The 21,072-nt window shown below is 41.6% G+C and overlaps 1 protein-coding gene across 1 annotated transcript in view; it reads right to left on the bottom strand.

The window, feature by feature from the left end:
- Positions 1–2,319: 2,319 nt before the first annotated feature.
- elp4 (elongator acetyltransferase complex subunit 4) overlaps positions 2,320–21,072 on the bottom strand; it is a 54,796-nt gene continuing 36,043 nt past the window's right edge. Inside the window, exon 10 of the mRNA XM_085268065.1 lies at positions 2,320–2,910. Within this exon, the coding sequence (XP_085124191.1) occupies positions 2,782–2,910 (129 nt within the window). The 3' untranslated portion in view covers positions 2,320–2,781. The remainder of the gene's footprint in view (positions 2,911–21,072) is intronic.

The raw sequence follows: 21,072 nt of genomic DNA, 5'->3' as shown, positions 1-21,072 counted from the left end.
GTGTATGTGTATGGATTTAAAGGGGTATGGAGGGGGAGAGAGAGAGAGCGAGAGTAACCATCTAAAAGGAAAAGTTATCCATGAGAGAGTGAGGTCAGGTAAGATTCACTCAGCATGTACCAGCTCCGAACATCCTGCTAAATTGATCAACTTCATGTAGATGTCTCACTCGATATTAAATAGTTCAGTTAGAAGTTTGCAGGATTGGAGGTTAATCAGATTTTTAAGAGGATTTTTTTTTTCTTGGACTAAAGCAATTTCTCTGTTCATTTAATCCAGTTTATCACACAAATGGAGGAAGTCTGTTTCGGGAGCACGAGGAGGGGAAGACGGAGCGGACTCGATGACTGCGGCAAGACAGAAGAGGAACATTAATAATTACAGAGAGATTCAAAATGCAAGAAAGACTGCAATTAGTGGAAGTCTAAATAATACACAGCTTCGGGATAAAATGGTTTAAATGTAATTCTTGTGCGGAACAAAGTCAGGCAATAGAAGTTTCTGTAAAAGTTGCAGAGAACTTTTTACTTTTCGATATGATTTTTAATGAGACACAATAATTCTGACCTGGAGAAATCTGAATCTGAATTCCCACAGCAAGTGAACAAATGCTGACGCCCGGCTACTTAGCGTCTCAGCGTGAGCGTGTGCTTGAAGCAAACATGAAGTCATGCCTCCCTCATCATTATGAATACAAATAAAGAGTAGTATAAGCTTTGAGTAAGATGTTTTTGACAAGTATGGCTTAATTGGTTCTCATCTCTAAAGCAACACACAACAACACATTTGAAGGGGAATCTGCTTTTACACTAAACTTCTCAGAGAAATAGTTAATGCAGAAAAAATTTATTGAATGTGGTTAAGAAAACACCCCACTTTTTACTTCTTTAATAGTATGTGATAAAATACAATCCATAAAACCCAAGTAAAAGCAACTATATTCAAATAGTTGGCTTTAGCTAAGAAACATATAGATGTGCAATCTCCACACTACTTCAGGAAGAGCTGCATAATATACCTACAGCATCGAATGTTCATCTTATGCGACAGTAATACGGATTTCATTTACAGACTGGTAACATACCTAGTAATAAAGGCGCATTGCATTTTGAGCAACAAAACTGAATCAATCAGAAGACAGGTGACAAAACAGGCAAACACTTGGCTAATCATAAGCCGCTGCATTGTGGGAGGACGCTGACAAATCCGCTCTATGATAAGTCATATGCTAAATTCTAAATTTGATTCAAAACATTTTATAAATTAAAAAAACAATCAGCTCAAGTGCTTCTGAACCGAGTAGACAGAATGTGAATCAGCATGCTGACATAGAAACTTGGGCTAAATAATGTAAAACAAAAAAAACAACAAACTTGCATGCTAGTGAAACGGGAACATAAACACGTGTCAAAATGAGTCTGTTCTATTTTAATCTACCTTTAATTTGCACCCTGAATATGTCATCAGCAACAATAACTTTAAAAAAATGCGTTTTTATCTTTCATTCACATGCGTAAGCGACCTGCGTACGAAAACTCGTTCTTGCTCATAATATACACCTGATACAAGAGCGCTCCACTCATGTATGAATCCGTCAGGTAACACTACCCTCTCCCGACAAGTGTTGCAGATGGTTACCAATACTGCCAGTTTTTACGAGCAAAAATATTCAAACTGGCATCAACAGCAGACTGAGGAAAATAAAAATGAAACATTTAATTTTTCATGTTGATTTTTTTGTTCTCCTCTGTTTCTCCATGTCACCGTTTGACCTAATTTGTTCTTTTGGGCTTGTCATGGCAAAGCAGCTCATCCAGCAAACATGCCTGATGAGGTGTGAAGCCTGCACCCAAATTCAGCTCTCCTACCCTCTGCCCACATTCCTGCTCTGCTCTGCTTACTGGAGGTATACATCACTCACAGGCACAGTCTCAGGGTCAGATGGAGGCATCCCTATCCAAACCTGAAACCAGTCAGGCAAACCAGAGATCAGTCCCTCCCAGTCTCACAGTCTATTTTCTCCTCAGAGTTGGCGATATACACAATATAGTGTGTGCCATGTTCTGTATATTTATTGTTTATTATTTACTTTTACATAAGAAAATTTGATCAACCTGCAAAATAAACTGTATTTATAGACTTTTGTAAACTGGAGTGAGTCGACAGAGGCCCAGAGATTAGTTAAATTATTCAATATTTACTTCGACTGTCTGTCTGTAAAGAAAGGTTAAAAAAAATAATTAACGGCTGCACTTTGCTTGTAAACATATTCTCTAGAGGCAGAGAAAACAACAAAGAACTTACAAAATGTACCAAACCTGAAAAAAACACCCAGCTTGTATTTTATTTAGGTTAAGTAATCATCACCTTACCAGCCATTTACATTACATTTCAAAACAACACAGTGTTTCTATGTTTCTGCAGCTTGCAGGAAAAACAGAAAAAGGTTTGCTAGCAACAAAAGTGAAATGAGTCCGTAATGACAGCGTGGATTGTGTGAATATCAGCTTTCAGAGTCAGGAAAAAAACAAAAAGCATGTAGACTAAGTGTAAATAAAAGAAGAGCTGTGAAATATAGGAAGAAATGTGTCGGTTATGAGAAGAGGTACTGTGGATGTTTAGATCTTCACCCCTGGCTGTGTCAGTTGGCAGGTGGTAATGGCTGGCAGGGTTATAGATGTTGACATTATGTGGGCAAGGGAACAACCTGGTCACCGCAGTGAAGAGGACAACGCTGCGGCATTCCAGGTGTTGGTTGCCTATAGCGACTGTGTGGGAGCTCTAGAAGTCCAGGTGTTTGTTGCCGGAAGTGCCGGAGCCACAGGTTGACGCCACCGCGGCTGCTCCTGCCAGCTCCCCCCTGCTCACACGACTCACTGTCTCAGACAAGTCTGGAGGCAAATGCAGTCTCTGCACAAATCAGAGAGAGAGAAGAGGGACAGAGGGAGGGGGCAGAGCGTCAGTGCAAGAAGAAAGCTCTGCAGTGGATCAGCATACAGTAGATGTTACTCTTCAGTGATGCTTATTCGCAGAGAGCCATGTTGGGTTGAAATTGCATTAGATGCTTCAGCACTCCCCTCAGCACTGGCAGCATGGAGTAAACCTGCCAGCGTGTTGCTAAATGCTTCAGAGAGCTTTAGGTCTGTTACACCTCATGGGGAATATATATATGTGTGTGTGTGTGTGTGTGTGTTAGGGTTGTTTTGGAGAATTGTGAATGGGACACAAAATCACTCATTTATGAAGTAAGAGAAAGTGTGTGTTCCAACACAACTGTGCCCGGAAAATCTAGATGGATGCATTTGCATCAGTGCATCAGCGCTGACCTGCTTTACTGTAACACAAATTGTGCTCAGTTGTCTACAAGAAAGTCTTTTACAGTAAAGCTTATCTACAGAGCAGCCCTGTGCCAACTCAAAGCACAAAGACGCTAAGAGGTTAATGAGGGCCACTCGTGTAAACCCCCCAAACACCAACATGCTTACTGCTATAAAGCTTAAGAGGGGTTTCACTGCCTGCTCTGCTTTCTCCAGATCTGCCGTGAAAGGCTGTCGGCGGCCCTCCATGAACAAAGTCTTGAAGAGCTGTTGAGAGCGTGAGAGGAGGTGAAGTATCTCCGGAGTCAAGTGTGGCCCTGACAATGGTGCTGAGTGGCTTGTTGCCCGAGTGTCTATTGAGGAAGTTAAATCAGAATACTGCCATTCTGGGTACAAGAGAAGTTAAACCCTATAATTTCCCCCTGAAAGAATCTGCCATGACATCTGAAACCCACTGGCCAAAGCCTGCACTCCCACACCTAGCCCACCTCAACCCTGTAAACCTTCCCTGCCCGCCACGTCCTTCCCCTCCAGACATCCAGCTTTAGCAGAGCCCTTCCACTCCCACAGATACTTATCTTTTTCCTAATGACTAGGTGTTTGGGTACGGGGTTTAAGAGCGTCATTACTTAGAGATAATCAGAACAACGCCGCACTCTTTACCCCTTCAGGGTAGATGACTTCCAGCCTTTATTTTTTTAGAGTGCTGAAACACCTGAGTGTGTTTTAAATGACTGATCTTCGTGTCTGATATGAAGCCTTCTCTTCCTGCTCCTGTGGCCGACAGCTCAAGTTGTTGAGCATATTGCCTTTGTGTGTGTTTCAGAAAACCATTTGTGAGGCAAACAGAGGAAAGAAGAGTAGTCTTCCTGCAGATTATCTAAGGGAAGGTGAGAACTGAGACACTTGTGAAGGACCTGTAATTTAATGTGAGATGGTAAAGCTAAGGTTACATAGAGGCAAGGAAAATGATTCCCAGTGAAGAACAAACATGAGGCACATAATAAGCATGAACTAAGACTGGTGAGACCAGAAGATGAAGTTGTTAGAAAAACATGAATCTGTTCAACTTCTCTCTGCATGTTAGTCTTTCTTTCACTCCTTTTTTTCCCCCCACACACATGCACGCACGCACACACAAACATCCCAGGCAAACTCATACACCGGCCTTGAGGGGGCCTCCAGAAGCGCTGCTTTGCTTCCATACCCTGCCAAACCTCACCTGTGTAACCTTTCGTGTCTTCAGCTCACTCGAGTGTGATTGAAAAAGAAAAACAATGCATTGATCAAGCCTGGACTCAGTCCTGCTTAGCGCACTGCAGCGGAAACATGTTAGAGAGAGAGGTAGGAGAAAAATCAATCACATATACATCATCCTCAGTGGGTGAGTTAAAGGGGAAAAAAAGACATCACACCGTTGTCTGGCTGTCACGCACCCACGGGCCTGGCTACACCATGTCTGTTTGGCTCTGGGCTCTGTAAACCCACTGAGCATGTGCAGAGCGAAGGTCAAAGCAATTCAGAAGTGCAGCTCAGCTCCTCTAACCTTTGAGTTCAGGGGCAGATGAGAACAATCAATGGTAACATCAAAGTTGGAGGGAGGAGCAAACAAACCAATCGATTGGTTTGACACACAGGGAAAAGACAGCCTAGTAACAGCCAGCAACCACCACACACACACACAGCCAATATAAGAGTCGATAAATGTTATCAGAGCCAAAAAACTCTCTTCTATACCAAATGAAGTAATCCTAAGCACAGCTAAATGCATGAAGACAATCAAATTATTTTCAATAATTTTGAATTTATCTTTGAAATTTACACCAAATATTTTAAAAGCATTGTAAGTACAGTAGATTATTGTAGCAATGTTTACAGCAAATGCATTACTGCCCTGAGCATTTCACACTGACAACAAATGAATGGAGGTCAGTGTAGGACTTCGAGAGACATAGTCAGGGAGGCTCTGAATCTGCTTCCCTACGTCCTGCACACTCCATGATGTAAACAAGGACATCCGGATAACCCTCAGAGGCATAGTGGGGTGTATGTGTGTGTGAAGTCTTTCTTTGCTGCCTGGCAACCTTCGCGAGGGTGGAGAAAGAGGAAAAACATAAGAAAGGGGCGAGGGGTGGGGGGTGGGTGTTGGAAAGGAGTGGACGGCGGGAAAATAGACCATTGGCTGTGGTGCCGTGGTGGAGGGGGGCAATGTGAAATTGGATGTGTGCTACAATCTTAGTCAATGTGTGTGTGTGTGTGTGTGTGTGTGTGTGTGTGTGTGTGTGTGTGTGTGTGCGTGAGTGTGTGTCTTAGAGCTGTGATGTCAGTGTTCCCTCCCTGGTGGTGGGCAGGGGTAAAGGTCTGTGGTACAGCTCCGCCACCACAGCCAGAGGGGATGGGGCCATGCTGGCAACAGGGCGAGGGGTGACAAAGCTCCAAACGAGCACTAAGCACTTGAAATGAGCCCTCGGGGTCGGCCCACAGACTAGCTTTGCCTAAGAGGGTTACTGATATCACCCCACAATGGACAATTCCCTTCAGCTTACCAAAGACCCCAAAGACCTGTTTCTCAGAGAATACGGTGTTTTATGCTGCCCGGTCATTTCCACTCTCTGTAGTTTTATTTGTGGATATGACGTCAGTCGTTTAAGGGTCAGAGAACACACTAAATCACTGTTTTGGGCATCTTCTTTTGTTTTGCTTGTGTGCGTTACAATGGAAAGCAGTTGTGTAATATTCCAACATCTAAATGGAGAGATTTTTCCAAGTGGAGCTTACAAGGGACCTACTTACACAAAGCAGCGCCATCAAAGGCATTCCAGTGGTGGTAACGGCTTGCTAATGACTGGAGTATTAGGTGCTAATTTAACGAGTCATTTCTTCCATAGAGTTTTAGCCACACTTTCAAATGGCCCGTGTCACTGTACAGCTTAGGACGATGGGAAACCCAACACCTTGTTAGAACACATGATGACCGGTCTGGCTGTTCCAATCAGATTAGCTGGCACAGGAATATGTTTAAGGAAGTGACAAGATATTTACCATAAACACCTACTTAATCAATCAGTGCTGTAATGCTGACAGCATTTCGTAAACTCGGTGATTTCACTGAAATTACATAAAACTGAAAATTGCTTCTCTACATTGAAGTCATTACAATTGCAGTGGAGAAAAAGTGACTGAAATCTGGGTACATGCTGTTACCAATAAGATAAGCTTGGGTCATTTTATTAATGCAGAACAATTCGACAAAATGTATTTTTAATATATAGCTCTAGGTCCAGTATTCATAGACTGCGGTCACATTAGAGGTGATACCTTTTGCCAATTCCATTTCCTTGAGCGGCACAGCTGCAGTGCAGCCACTGTAAACTAATGTGTACATCTGTCCGTGACACCAGGTCAATGTCTTCCATTTCCAGCCCCATTTCTACAACCAGCCAAGGGTCAAAATGGCAGCAGACTGTTTCACGGCTGAAACTGGTAGACTTGCTGATCTGTTCAGTGACTAAACCAAGGTAAATCGCCTGCCAGCGCTGTAATCCCTCGCAACTCTAAAGTTTCACAGCATTGTGTGGGAAATCATTTGCTGTATCTATAGGAACTAGTATTGGCTTTAGCACACCAAAAACCCACATAATGAGGTGATGAACCTTTCTATTCGACAAGTAAACTATGAGCACATTTACCCTGGCAATTTCGGAGAATACTTCCGCCACCTTCCCAGAAAAAAAAATGCAGAAACAACCCGGCATAAATCCTTTATGCCAATCACTTTGGAAATTCTAGCCCACCTGCACCTAACAAAAGCTGAGAAGAAGCTCTACCTTTCTCTTCTTTTGTGGTAACAAAGAGCGTAACACAATCCCTGGCCTTGCCCTAAGAATAACCTGTTGACTAGCAAAGTCTTTCTCCTTTAGACTTTGAAATTTTTAAGTAAAAATTTGTTCTCATCCTTTTATTTTGTCAAATTAATTTGACATTATTAATCACTTTTAGAATATTTGGGATTTTATTCTGCATTCTTTTCGGTAATAACATGGTTTATTGTAGTATATTTAACCTTCAGCGTCATTTGAATACTAGCAAAAAATACGCATGAAAGGACGGATGCATTTTCTTGCTTGTTAAGTTGCATGCTACCTGATAAAGCTTTTTCCTTTTTCAGGAGACAAGAGAAGAAAGAAACAAACGCAAACTACACTGGAGCTTTCTCAAGTTTCTCTTTGGTAATTGGGTGATGGTCACCTGCTCACCATGTCACCTGCTGCCTGATCCGGGATAATCTAAAAGTCAGGCATACAGACAGTCAGGAGGACTGACAGATAGACAGATACAGACACAGGCTCCTCATCTATTCCGCTTCATGGCCTAATGCATCTGACAGAGTAGGCAGCAGGCAGGCAGAAGGATGAGTAAGCATTTTCAATGTAATTATATTCCCTAACACTGGAAAAAGGGGAAGGGACTAATAACTGACTGAATTTCATTAAAAGCGAGCATGTCCAAACAGGAAATTGATTAGCTGACAATATTTCAAGTTTTTTTTAATACCTAATGGAATGTTTATTCTTGTTCTCTTGAATAGCTAACTCCTCACTTACCCTTCACGCTCCACAGACTGATAAAAAGCAGCATTTGATTGTATCTGTCATGTTACTAAACATGACATGCATGGGAATCAGTTAGCTCTGTGATGATTCTGAATAACTAAATGGACAAACAAGGGCCAAAGTGTAACTGTGCTGTAACACAACAACTTGTTATATCTGTCGTCATCATCTTCAACTAAACCCTCCTCTGGGGTCCTCCGCTTGGGCCTGTCAAGAGCTTTGACAGGAGAAGCGGCGTGGGGCCATTTTGTCTCTTTTCAGTTCAGTTTTGTTTCTCTTTGGAGGGCAGTGTTGGTAAAGACCGTGGGCATTGTAGGGTGAGGGCACATTGACCCTTGTGATGGTGGATAGTGAAAAGAGGGGGGTTAGTTGGTGTTATGAACTTGGGCATAGCCAGAGAGTGCTGGATTTCCCCTGGAGTGACATGGTGCCTGGGGAGAAAGGGAGAAGGATAGAGGGCGAAGAGTACAAACATATCTAAGTGCTGCTTTCACTACCAATAGGCCCATAGCAAAAAGTGCGGTTGCATGGGTTATGACAGCATATCTGGGGGATCTCTTGTGCCCTCCATCCTTCAAACACACATTTTACCCCTCAAACTGTGACTCTGATATTGGCATCCTCAAGCTAAAACCTCACTGGCAACTTTAGTAAGAGCAGGTTGTCTAATGTCCTGCTTTAACAATCACACTTTTGGGAATTTAAAATGATTTAGTAAGAAAAAAACAAAGAAAAGCAGAGCTATAACAATAAGATTTAAGCTGACAATGATTTACCAACTATTGGTGTTTACAGGTGAAGTGTATCATTTCTCCCTGTTTTTTGGGGGGCTACAAATCAAGTTTACTTTAAATTTTACTTCCAATATGCACACACGGGCCACTTTGTTAGGTACACCTAACTAGCTGAATCCGTTTACCATCACGACTACCTTAATTCTTTGTGGCAGAGATTCAGAAAGGTGCTGGAAACATTTCTGAGAGACTTTGGTAAATAATGACATGACAGCACTACACAGCTGGTGCTCTGCTGGATTGACATCTGGTGACTGTGGAGGCCATTTGACTACAGTGAACTAATTGTCATATTCAAGAAATACCTGCTGGAAGCAGACACTAGAAGATGGGTATACTGTGGTGATACAGAGATGGACACAATACTAAGTTATGCTCTGCATTTAAATGATGTGCAATCGGTACTAAGCGGCTCAAAGTGAGTCAAATCTCTCCCACACCATTAAACCTCCTCCAACAGCATGAATTGTGATACAAGGCAAAACAGATCCATGATCTTGTGTTTAGGCCAAATTCTCATCCGAATGTCACAGCAGAAATCAAGACTCATCAGACCAGGCGATGATTTTCTTCTGAGGTGTGTTCATGCAAATTGTAGCCTCAGTTTCAGTTCTTAGCTGCCAGGAATGATACCCAGTGAGGTCTCTCTCCGCTGTGGCCCATCTGCTTCAGGGTTCGGTAAGTGGTGTGCTCAGAGATGCTCTTCTGAATGATTATTTGGTTTACTTCTGTATTCTTACCAGCTCAAGGGAGTCAGTCCTCTGACCTATGGCATCAATAAGGTATTTTGAGTCAGAGAACTGCTACTCAAAAGATATTTTCGGAGGGGTTTTTGGACCATTTTCTGTAAACTCTAGAGAGGTTGTGTGGAAAAATCCCAGTGGATCAGCAGTTTCTGAAAAACTCAGACCAGCAAGTCAGACAGCAACTACTATATCACACTCAATGTCCCTTAAACTTCATTAGGTTGTTTTGATCCTGTTCTTATGTGTAAATGCATTGAGTTGGTGCCATATGATTGACTGATTAAATATTTGTTTTCAAAAAGATGAGATGAGGACTTCTACCTAATGAAGTCAGGTGCAAGTGTATATGAAATCTGTTTATATTTTAAATCAGAAGAATAACAGAAGTAACAATGTAAAGAAATAATTGAGATTTAGATTTTTTTTACTTGCAGAGGTGATTGGAGCACTGAAACAATTCATATGTCTCACCTCAGGGTGAGTTTGGAGGAAGCACCAGTCATCATAGCTTTGCATAAATACTAGCAACAGTGGGGAATAGACTCTTTCCGAAGACAGCAAAACTATCCAGCTAACAATGCTAAATCTCACTAACAGTAGATTCGATATGCACTAAAGCTGCATGTTTTATGAAGCGCTCGTTACTTCAAAAACTCTACTACCCTTTCACGAAATCGTCTGTCACTGTTTCAGTAACCCAAAAAATAAATAAATACAAATTTGAAAAAAATAAAAAAAATAAAACCTAGAACATTTCCACAGATATTTTGTCATCTATTATTCATGTATTTTTCGGTGCTGCACTCAGTCTACAACGCACGGCTACTTTCCTATGCATGTGTCACACAGAGGTACTTACAACATGAGTGCACAAAGCAGAATTGTACATCTAGGGTTACCTAAACCCGGCTTTAGCTCCCACTAACAAGTCTTGTTCTTTCTTTCATCATTTACTGTGATAAGAGTTCACGCAGTTTACAGGCATAACATTTGGCAAAGCGAAAGGTCGTCTGGAGGTTACTGTGTCAGCCTGGGTAAGTGGCTGACCCCTCGGGAGGGGTGTGGGGTAATGACTCTCACAGACGAAGTCTAGTGTGCAAGTAAAAGACCAGAACTGAAGGCAAAATCAAAATAAAAGGAGAACACAACAATATATCATCGTCCATTTAAAATGTCTTCAGTGCTGAAGATATTAAAACTACAAGTTTATAAACTTAACCTGCTCTTACCTCTCTTACTAACAAATTGCACATAGCATTACTGCAATGTAAGCCATGAGATGCACATGACACCAGCACTCTTGTTAAGCGTGTCTGCAACTGAAAACGGCAGCATATACACTTGTAAACAAAGGCACAGCTGTGTATAAGAATTATAGGCCAATTCTTTACACTGGGGCCGAACAGTCTCTCCAATTGCAGGTTTCTGCCATGAAGTTCACCTGCTAAATCTTTTGGAGCCAAGCAGCAGTTAAACAACTAAGATTTAGCAAAAGATGGTTGAAGCTAAGGAGGAAGAAAAAAATTCAGGAAAAGAGAATCTGACGAAAAACAAACTGTGGGGATCACGTCAGGTTCACCAAAGAAAACTATACATTTACACATGTAATGCTTTTTATGCTGAGTGTGACATTACATACATATCTGCGTATACCTAAGACATACATGCTCGCTCACATCTTTCTCTGTTACCCTGCCCGGATGAATAAAGAAGGGTGGGTATAATCCATCACCAGTTGATAGTCCTCACAAAAAAGAAGCCCTTTTTGCTGAGAGGACAGCCCTTGTGTGGACAAAGACCACCATACTGGGGACTTCATAGGACCCAGCTGAAAAGGTGTTGCCCAGAGTAACCCCATTCACACTAACAGGCATGCTGGCCAAAGCCAGTCATTACTGCTGACTTGGACCAGCCGGGCCACACATAGACCAGCCTAGAGCCTCTAAGGCCATTCACTCCACATCAGCCTACAGGCAATCAGCCTGAACACTGCCATTGGGGAGCATCTAGAATTGTTACCATTCTATTCGACTGTCCATCTTGGGAGCTTCAATATAAGCATGCTTTCAGTAAATTTATAAAAAGCATAAATATGGTTTAAGTGGTTAATACTTATGCCTATTCATAAAACAATCATAATCATGAGTAAATAAGCCGACAGATACTTTATCACACGCTGACATCTCATTTAATTACTGAATTTTCAGTAACAATCTGTTTGGCAGCTACTCTGAGCACAAAACCAAAACAGCTCTTGTAGTATTGGTATTAATAGCTGAACACTATATATCCAATAGAACTGTACACCACGGACGAGTAGTCGTTCTCGTTATAATTTTTTGAAGTCAGCCACATGGACGTTGGCATGGAGCTTCGTTCTCAATGACTCTGACCTGTGGTGACCTTAGAAGACTTGTGGGCAAGGAAACTTAAAACACATCTGTAAGAAGTAAAAACTGGTGTTACTGCAGACCACAGACATGTTGGTTGAAAACATAATTTTTCATCTTTTTCATACAAGCCGTCTGGATTTATTTTGTAATTTTGGCTGTAAAATTCAAAAATATTCATATTTTTCAGAAATTATTTGAAGTTTCTCTCTAAGTCCAGAATGGTTAAGGATGTAATGTAAAGTAATGTAAAGCTCACATAGTAAAATCTAGGCACAGCTGATATTTCTGTTCAGACAGCAGTACCTTGTGCTTTGTGCTACAGAAAATCACAGAATATTCCCTTAAATCGCATCTTCTCTTCTTTCCAAACCTGTTTGAATTTTGTCTGTAGCACAAATGGTGAGCTAATGGAGTTAAAGAGTGCTTGTAAAACAGGCACACCACCAGGCCAATCATTTAAAAAAAAAAAAAAAAAAGGGGGGGGGGGGGGGGGGGCGTAAATAACACAGTACAGGTGGAACACGTTTTTTCCTTTACAACAGACGATAAACTGGAAAATATCTCCCATCTGAGGTAAATTAAAACAACAAATAGGACTGAAAGTAACTACGTAAACATATTTTGTATTGAATTTCTCTTGCACACCAACATACTTCAGTCCCTCCCCCCTCCTTCTCTCTCCCCCATTTGCCCTCCATCGCCACTCCACCTCCACCTCTGCTCTCCTCTCTAGTTCCCTCCCTGTGGGCAGGTGGTTGTGTAAATTTAGCCACAGCTAGGTAAGGTGCTTCCTGGGTAGACTGTTGGCAAAGCCACCTTTAGGGTGTTCAAGATGTCAAAGGGAATGAGGCATCACCTCGGCTGCCCTGTCAAAAAATTCACCACCTTCCATTTTGCCCATAACCACTAGGTCCTAAAAACACTGTGGGTGATGGGGAATTCTTGTTTTGTGTTTTCTAATTTAGCCTGAAAAACACCAGCCATGACCTAACCCAGAGCGCTGGCTGAGTGTTAATTGTGAAGCATTACTAAAGCTATTAAAACAGTGAGCCAAGGCCTGGGGAGAACACATGCTAAAGTTAAGAATCAGACAGCGCTAAATGCATGTTATACCCTCCCTGCAAATGACCCCATAAGAGGTGACACTTCAGAGAATGTCGAGATTTTAAAAGAATGACAAGAAACAAATGTTCTGAGATAGATGGCTGTGACTATTGTTTGTTTGTCAGCATGAATGTGCACAAAACAACCAAGATGATTTTCATGAAACTAGGCTAGTCAAAAAGTATTGAGTAAGGGAGAACCCATTAAATGTTGGTGCAGCTACAAATCACTTCTTTGAACTGCAATGATCACTGTAATAAGCTTCCAAAGCAAAAAAAAGACAAAATATTCTATTTTTTAAGGATTTTACAGCAAGATTTTCAAAAAAGCAGATGTTTCATCAAACAGTGCAGGTGTTTTAAACACCCTTTCATAAAAATCACAGTTTTTTGTTTCACTTCTTGACCAATTAGGCATGAGAAATTTTATTTGGTGTATTTTTTCATGCTTTTCTTTTCTCTAAAAGTGCAAAAATGTTAGGTTTGTTGTTGAGGAAAAAAATTACTGCACGGAAAGTGTCATTTACAGTTATATGAGTGACTAGAAAATGGTCTTTATCATGCAGGAAGGAAGAAAAGAAGAAGAAGGAAGTGATGAATCAATGCATTAACTCAACAGGAATAATTTTAGCATCTTAAACTGGATCTTAAATAAGCTCTTATGAGGGTTTATTTTAAATAAACTAATTTATAATGTCAAGTATGACAATACAACTAGTGCAGAGATTTTTTTTCAATGATTAGATAATGTTGCATTTGTGCCAATTATGAAGCACTATTAACTTCAATATGTTAAAAGAAATGAATCGTGAGAATTAAATATGACGTGTGCAGAATGAAAGTGTTTCATGTCTTAAAGCTGTGTACCTCTGCAGCTCCAGTTGTGGACTTTTTGAAGTTATGGGCAACTGAAAAAAGTTTAATGTGAAATGTATGAACCCTTGGTATGTACCACTAGCATATTGCAGTTGTAGGTTGGTTATTATTTAGGTTAGGTAGGTTACAATCGCTCAAAATAACACAGTTTTACTAATTTCAGAAAAATGCTTTTGTAATTACTATGTGTTTCATTTTGCTGGTAGAGCTTTAGAAAACTATTGCAGTGTTTCTTTTTTTTTTTAAGGAAAAGCTTTTCTGTGGTTAGGGTGGTGAGGTTTATTGTCAAAAACCTTTGATCACAAAACCACAAACGCTTGAGGAGACTAATGAGTAAGAATATTAGTTTAAGCCATGCAATTAGTGTGCAATTATATTCTGTGAAGTTTAAAAGAAAAAGAAAGTATAGAGGTGGCTACAGAGTACCGTTGATATCAAAAGAATAGCAGAATTGGAAAGCAGTTCAGATGTGACTATCAGCTTCTTCATTCTCCCTGATGTGGAGTTAGGCGTTTTGCTGGGAAATGGGCGGCCTGCCAGATTGGGGCCAAGTCAGAGTTGTCAGGGGATTACAGTTCTGCCTTGCTCACTGCAGGGGGTGCGGAGTGGGCCTCAATTACCCTGGAGCGGCGTGTTTGATTTGGCCCGGCACTTTTGGGGACAGACCAAAAGCTGAATAATGCACCATTAGCAACTCAAAATCCTGCCGTAAAATGAGTCCACTTATGCATCACATACAGTAATTGTGTGTCTATCAAAGGCTGGCAGGTCCACACCAATTACCCTGATAACAACAAAACAATCTATGCATAATATTATCTGCTGAACACCTGTGGGTGCCCACAAACATCCAAGCTTTCCTGTTTAAAACTTCTACCGCTCATTCAAAGTCTGTCACCAACACACTGCGGGGTAATGAAGTGTCAACTTTGGAGCGCAAAAGCACTAAAATGCAAGGTTGCTCTGATATAATGTGGTAAAATGTGTTATGGTACAGATGTTTGTATTTACAAATACATGCAAGACGCTAGACTGGGGGAGAGACAGAGCGTGTGATGACAGAGCTAGAGAGCAAGAGAAAGAGAGCAAGTAAGAGAGGGAGATCCCACGACTCTGGCTACAGTTAGAGCTGTGCAATTGAATTTCACAGGATATGAGGCAGCAAATGGCATGTAAAGGCTGAAGCGTCAGACGGTTCCTGCCACACGGGCCAGACAGATAAGGGAGGTGTAAGTGAAATCATTAGGTAACTCTGCAGGACATCAGGGGCAGTTTGAGGTTGGCAGGGGGCTATGAAAGCCAAAGGTCCTCCTTGAGCTCCATTGAACACCCACTCAGCCTGATATACATGCACTTACAAACACACAGAGAAAATCACTTATACAAACACAAGCTGCAAGGCAAACAAGGACTCGAGACAGAGACAAGCACACAGCCTAGCGCTGTTTTTCCACCCCCCCAATCTCCACCCACAAACACATGCACATGAACACATATGGAAATGCGCTCATGCACACATACACACACCACTTCAGACGCCTCATTGAGGTATCAGCCCCAGCGATTGTATTTGTCCACCTGGGTATGAAAGAGCCATTCTGACCTGTGTGGCGGAGACAGCAGTGTGGTACAGCTCCAACCGGAGCCCAGCTAGGCTACGTCTGTCTCAGGATCTCAGGGAGGGGAGCAGCCAAGTGTGGATGCACCTCATTACCTCACTCATCCACACACCAATTACCCCTAAATAAATACACCCAGCCCACAGGCAGCAACAATGACATCCAGCCTGAAAGGGAAGAAAGGACGGCGTTCAGAAAGCATTTGCACGCAAAGAAAAGTGCTGTTGGATAATGATGAAAAAAAGTACGAAGAAAAGAAGCAAAAAGAAGAACATGCAGGGGGCTCCAAGTCTTTTAAGGAGCTCAAAGACGAAATGGAGGAAGAGAAAGAATGAAACAAACACAGAGCAAGCAGAGTGAAGTGATTCAGAAAATGATAATTTCTTGCTAAATTTCACCCAACACATCCGCAAATGATTGTTGTGGCGGGGGAGGGGCAAAGTTTAATTGTTTTAATGCATGCAGCCATGAGATAGCTCTGCCGCGGACCAAAATGGTGATCGCTGTAGAGCCGACACATATTTGCATGTAAGACAGACTGCTTGGGGTAATGGTAACGGCGCCGTGTCCGAAGGCCAAAAAACCCAAAGCTAGAAAAAAAAGACACAGGTTGCAATAACCAGCCGCTCAATTCCCACAAAGTTTGACAAAATATCGCAGGTGGCATGAACTGTGAGAAGAAATCCTCACGCCTTAAATATGAGAAAACGGTTTAAGCTGTTAACAGTGAAAAAAAACAAAACTCCATTACTGGAGTGAGAAGGTGAGCGAAGGATGCAGAAAAGGTGTGTGGCAGAGAAAAGAAGACAGATGTGTTTTCAGTGAAGGGAGGTACAAACGAGGAGAGGAAGCCAAGAGTTCCTTCATGCCCCCCACCCCCACCACCCCACTCTCCCACCTCCCTCCATGTGGGATCTTTCTGCATGAGTGACTCTGTCATACCTGGGGGACAAAATGGTCTCTCTCTCTCTTCCTCTGTTTGTCTCTCTATCTGCCCCAGTTCTTCCTACCTCTACTCTTGTATGTCTGATGTGATAATAGTAAGCCAAGCTTTGCTAGTTGTGTGGTGCTGTGTGGTAAAACAATGTTAAAACTAAAAGTATATTAGTTCTCACTCCAGTACTGAAAATAGTTTACTACAGTCCTCAATATATACATTTATTAGAGACCCATGAATCCCTTATTTTGGCACCAAAAGCAAAAAAAGATCATGCACTTGCACATGCAAGCAATCAGGTGACGGGTGTAACTTTAAGTTGCTAAGGATGGTGCGCTCTCCGCTCTCCAGGATCATGTAGAAACTGAAAATAACCCACATGAGCAAAGCCAACCGGTTCACCTGACCACAGGCAGATTCCTGGTTAACGGAAACAGTGGCTGAGAACGTATCAGATTTCCACGCTGTTGATTCGGTTTAATAAACTGAAGATGATGGATAGAGTGGAAGTGAAAGAAGCAGGTTTATTAGGATTCCTTCCTGATGGAGAGCTAATTGAGGGAAGGCACGTCGTGCAGGTTTGGTGCCACAAGTGGGTGGAGTAGCACAGACATGCTGTGGCAGCATAGTAAGGATTCCTGGCGTACAGCTCAACCCTTAACTGGAATCAGAGTGCATGAGAATGCCAGGCTCGGCCACACAGAACATCACACAAGAGGCCTGCACGGACTTACCTGCTTTTTACCAACTGCATTGTCTGCTGGACATAAAAATAGGAAGCTGTTGTGTCACCCTCTCTCTCCTTTTCTTCCCAGCTTGACATAGCCTAGAGGTTTCTCCTGAGACCTCCAGTGTTTTAATTTCCTGCACCCTACAACATCAACACATGCTGCTGTCAAACCCTGCAGCACGCTTCGCACACTGATGTATTGTGAACATATCACATTTTCTTAAAGGATTAAAATTTATTTTTTTATTTTTTTTAGATTAAGGCTTTTAGGCACGCACACACGCACACGCACGCACACACACACACGCACACACACACACACACACACACACACACACACACACACACACACACACACAGAAATTAGTATCTTCATAATTTCAGAAAGTGTGTGAAAAACCATGAAAATGCTGCAGCAATTACAGTATCTGAACCAGCTTCCAAGACAGGTTTGCGTGACTTGAGAGATTTCACACACTACCTGTGCCTGATTGGAATGTACAGGAGATATGCAACATCCCCAACACACACCCTCAGGTGTTTTTCAATCTGTACAATTCAGGAACAAACTAAATTAAATCCGCCTGCTGTTGTTTGTGTTCATCGAAACATGTCCAGTGGACAAGATTACACAAGCCAGTCATCGATGTCTCTTACACAACTGATCACTAAATTTATTCACTAATGATGAACTCGCAGCTACAGGTGTATGTGGTCTATAAATACAAACTCTCAATGGCTGAAGGGTGTTTGCACCTTAATGGTACCTCTGAGACTTATGAGTTACGGATCAATCAAATAAACTTGTTAATGTTTAGCAGAGATAAAAACTGTTTTCTACTGTTTTAGATCCCTCCTTGTTACAAAAAAAACAGAACATCATAATTATATAACAGCCACTGTTAAAAATCAATGTGTATTTTACAATGAGACAGTGTAATTCTCCAGTGTTTTATCACCAGAGATAATGTATAGTGGTTTTTTAGAAGAAAGGAAAAGATAAGACACAGTTCCTTTAAAAATAGAATTTAAGTCGTTGCTCTTGTATGTTTCCTAATTGAAATAATGTGTAGTGTACTTCTGTGTGAATTTGTCAGATCTGATTTGTCATCAGAACACAACCTGTTCTGGTGGGTACCGGTAAAGCTTGTTGCGTGAAAACAAAGGTAGCTTTTCCTATTTCTTAAAGACATAACTTCCCGACAGTGTTCGTCTGCTGGATATACTTTTTTAGGCCTGCCACTTCTAATTTTTCTCCTCCACTTGAGTGGTTTCCTCAATTTTGTTCTGGACACACTGCACACCATGAGATTTCGGACAATAGCTCTCTGAGGATCACCTTCTTGGTACAAAAATACTATTTTATGCCTGTCAAACTGTGTTAACTTTGGCATTTTTCATAGATTCAAGCAAAGAATGCCGAACAAATGTGTGTTTGTCACAGGCTGCTAGTCACAAAGTGCCGAAAGACACAATTCAGAATTGGTTCTTTGCCAATTTGTTGAAACAGTGTTGTCTAGACACAACACTGGTTCATCCTTTGAGTTAAGTATCTCTTTTTTATGCTTGAATGATTCATAGGTCAATGTTCAGTGACTAAACAAACAAACCAAAAACCTTCCTCTGAAAAGTATTAGTTTCAAGGACCCGACTGAAAGTGAGGGGGAAAAGAAGCCCACGTCCAAATAAAAACTTTGAAAGAGCTTCAGAAAGCTGGGAAAAGAATTACTCCTCAACATCACTTTAAAAAATTACAACAAACTCTCAAAGTATAAAGAAATGACGTGTACTTCATGACTTTTGCATTTCACTGTAAATAGAAGTACCAGTTATAATAATATGTTAACTTTCTATTCTTACAAAGAACAGGAACAATGTCATGTGCTAACATTACAAAGTCAACAAGTCATAACTTATAAAAACAATATAAAAATGTTAACACCTTTGTAAACATGAGGCACCTGCTCATTCATCCACCCAACAAATCCCTAAATTAGACAGCTACTCTGTTTGTCATATACTGATTTGTGGTAAGCAGACAATGACATAACTTGGACGAGGTGCTTTGAGCACAATCTCTGAATTAGCAGGACAAAAATGGCGCATCCCAGTTTCATTGGCCATACAGACTGGCAAACAGACTTACTTCATCTGCCAAATCCCTAAATTAACACCTTTTTGGTGAGAAAGCTCAATTTGGAACACATCACACCAACACCACAGCTGGCATTCAAGGGTAAAATTAATTACTTCAGATACATGTGCTTCCTCTCAAAGTGGCAGACTTATTTGCATTGAGGAACATTCAGCAGAAGTAATCGATGCACACACAAAATACGGCCACCCAATGACCCCGGCCCCGTCTCAAAGTCCCTCCCCATCCCCAAAGCCCTGACGGCTCAGCCATGCATGGAGGAACAAACACAGGTAGCGAGAGCAAATCAGACTGCAACAAAACACAGAAACATGAATGGGAAGCATTACAATGACGGGCTGGATGCAGGACAATGGGCCCGCCATTAAACAAACGGCAAATCCCAGGATGGGCTGCGGGAGTATGATACAGATTACAGGCACCTAGTCCCTGCTTGGGGAACAGGGGAGAGGGAGAAAAAAGGACACAATATTGCAATCTGACAGCTGACGTCTTCATATAAATGTATGAATTTACATTCCAATTAGAGGAAATTTACATCTTAATCACAGCGAGCAGTGTGTCGGTCCCTCGGTTAGTGTGTTGCTACGGTAATGAGGTGGGATGCTGCTGTGCTCTCTCATCCAGACAGTGATCTGTCAGCAGACGACACCTCCCTGTTATGAGGGAGCTGCACCCTTAAATGTAACCGCCACCACAATCCAGTAATATTCGCTGAAATCTGTCTTAAATACCAACAAGGTGTGAGCTGCCACCCGAGCATAATGTGCCAAATATGGAGTTTGAAAAACATCAAACACATCTTAAATACAGTGCACTGAACCAGGAGTGTCTTTAACTGTCACTCAAGTGACAAGCTTTCAGTACTCTGTGGCATTCCATTTCAAATTTCCATACTAATAATGGGTATATTATCTTTAATGGTTTGACTTTGTTTTATGGCATTTGAAATGGATGGTGAAGCCATCTGTGGAATTACTCAAACATACAGTATTATGTCATCAGATCACATGCTTTGGCTCTAATGAAAGCAATGTGAACAGGTGAGATGGAACAATTGCGAATATATAGTCAATATCATTTCGGTCATCTTTTACATGAATGTAAATCACAGCATCCAGCACACACAAAAACTCAAGGAAATGACACTATGAGTTCTCAAACAGCATGCATAACTTCGTAATGAGGGGGGAAAAGCCAGCCTGCAAAAACAGTAGCGGGGAAGCAGTCAAATCCTCTTTTAAAAAAAAGGACTTTCCTGAGGACTTGAGGACTCTTCTTGTGGTTTCATTTAATTAGCAGGTAAGCGCCACTGGTTTGAGGTTGCAGATTCAACTTCTGCACAAAAATCGCACTTCTGATGTCAAATTTAGCAAGATCAGAAAAGGGTTGATTAAATTAAACTCCAAAATTTTCGGAAAATGCTTTAATCCAGTGAAATCATGTACAGGAACGCTGACTGCTGACAATGCAGTCAGGGAGCACAGATTAGCTACCACCAAATAGAAGACCACATAAATCAGTTTAACACAGTCCTTTGCCAGCTTCACGCTTGACTTTAATACAAGGAAGTACGAACAAAAAAATTGGAGGGAAATGAGGCATGGCTTCTTTATCACCTACCTCGTAACCAATCAGACCCCTCCTGCCAGAGACATTGCTCTAATGGCTGATATCTATGGAAGCAGCCTATTACTGAATACTGCCTGTAATTAAGACAAGTCAGATTACACCGAGCCAGTGCATCTCCTCTGATATGTAGGCTGCCATTAAGGTCTGAATTGGTAAT

This window comes from Mchenga conophoros, linkage group LG1 (assembly GCF_057382185.1).
Source record: "Mchenga conophoros isolate Kocher_MC1m ecotype Shallow Benthic linkage group LG1, M_conophoros_male_GT1.1, whole genome shotgun sequence".
Classification (NCBI taxonomy): Eukaryota; Metazoa; Chordata; class Actinopteri; order Cichliformes; family Cichlidae; genus Mchenga; species Mchenga conophoros.
Note: the sequence above shows the minus strand (reverse complement) of the source record. Positions and strands in the feature narration are given on the sequence as shown.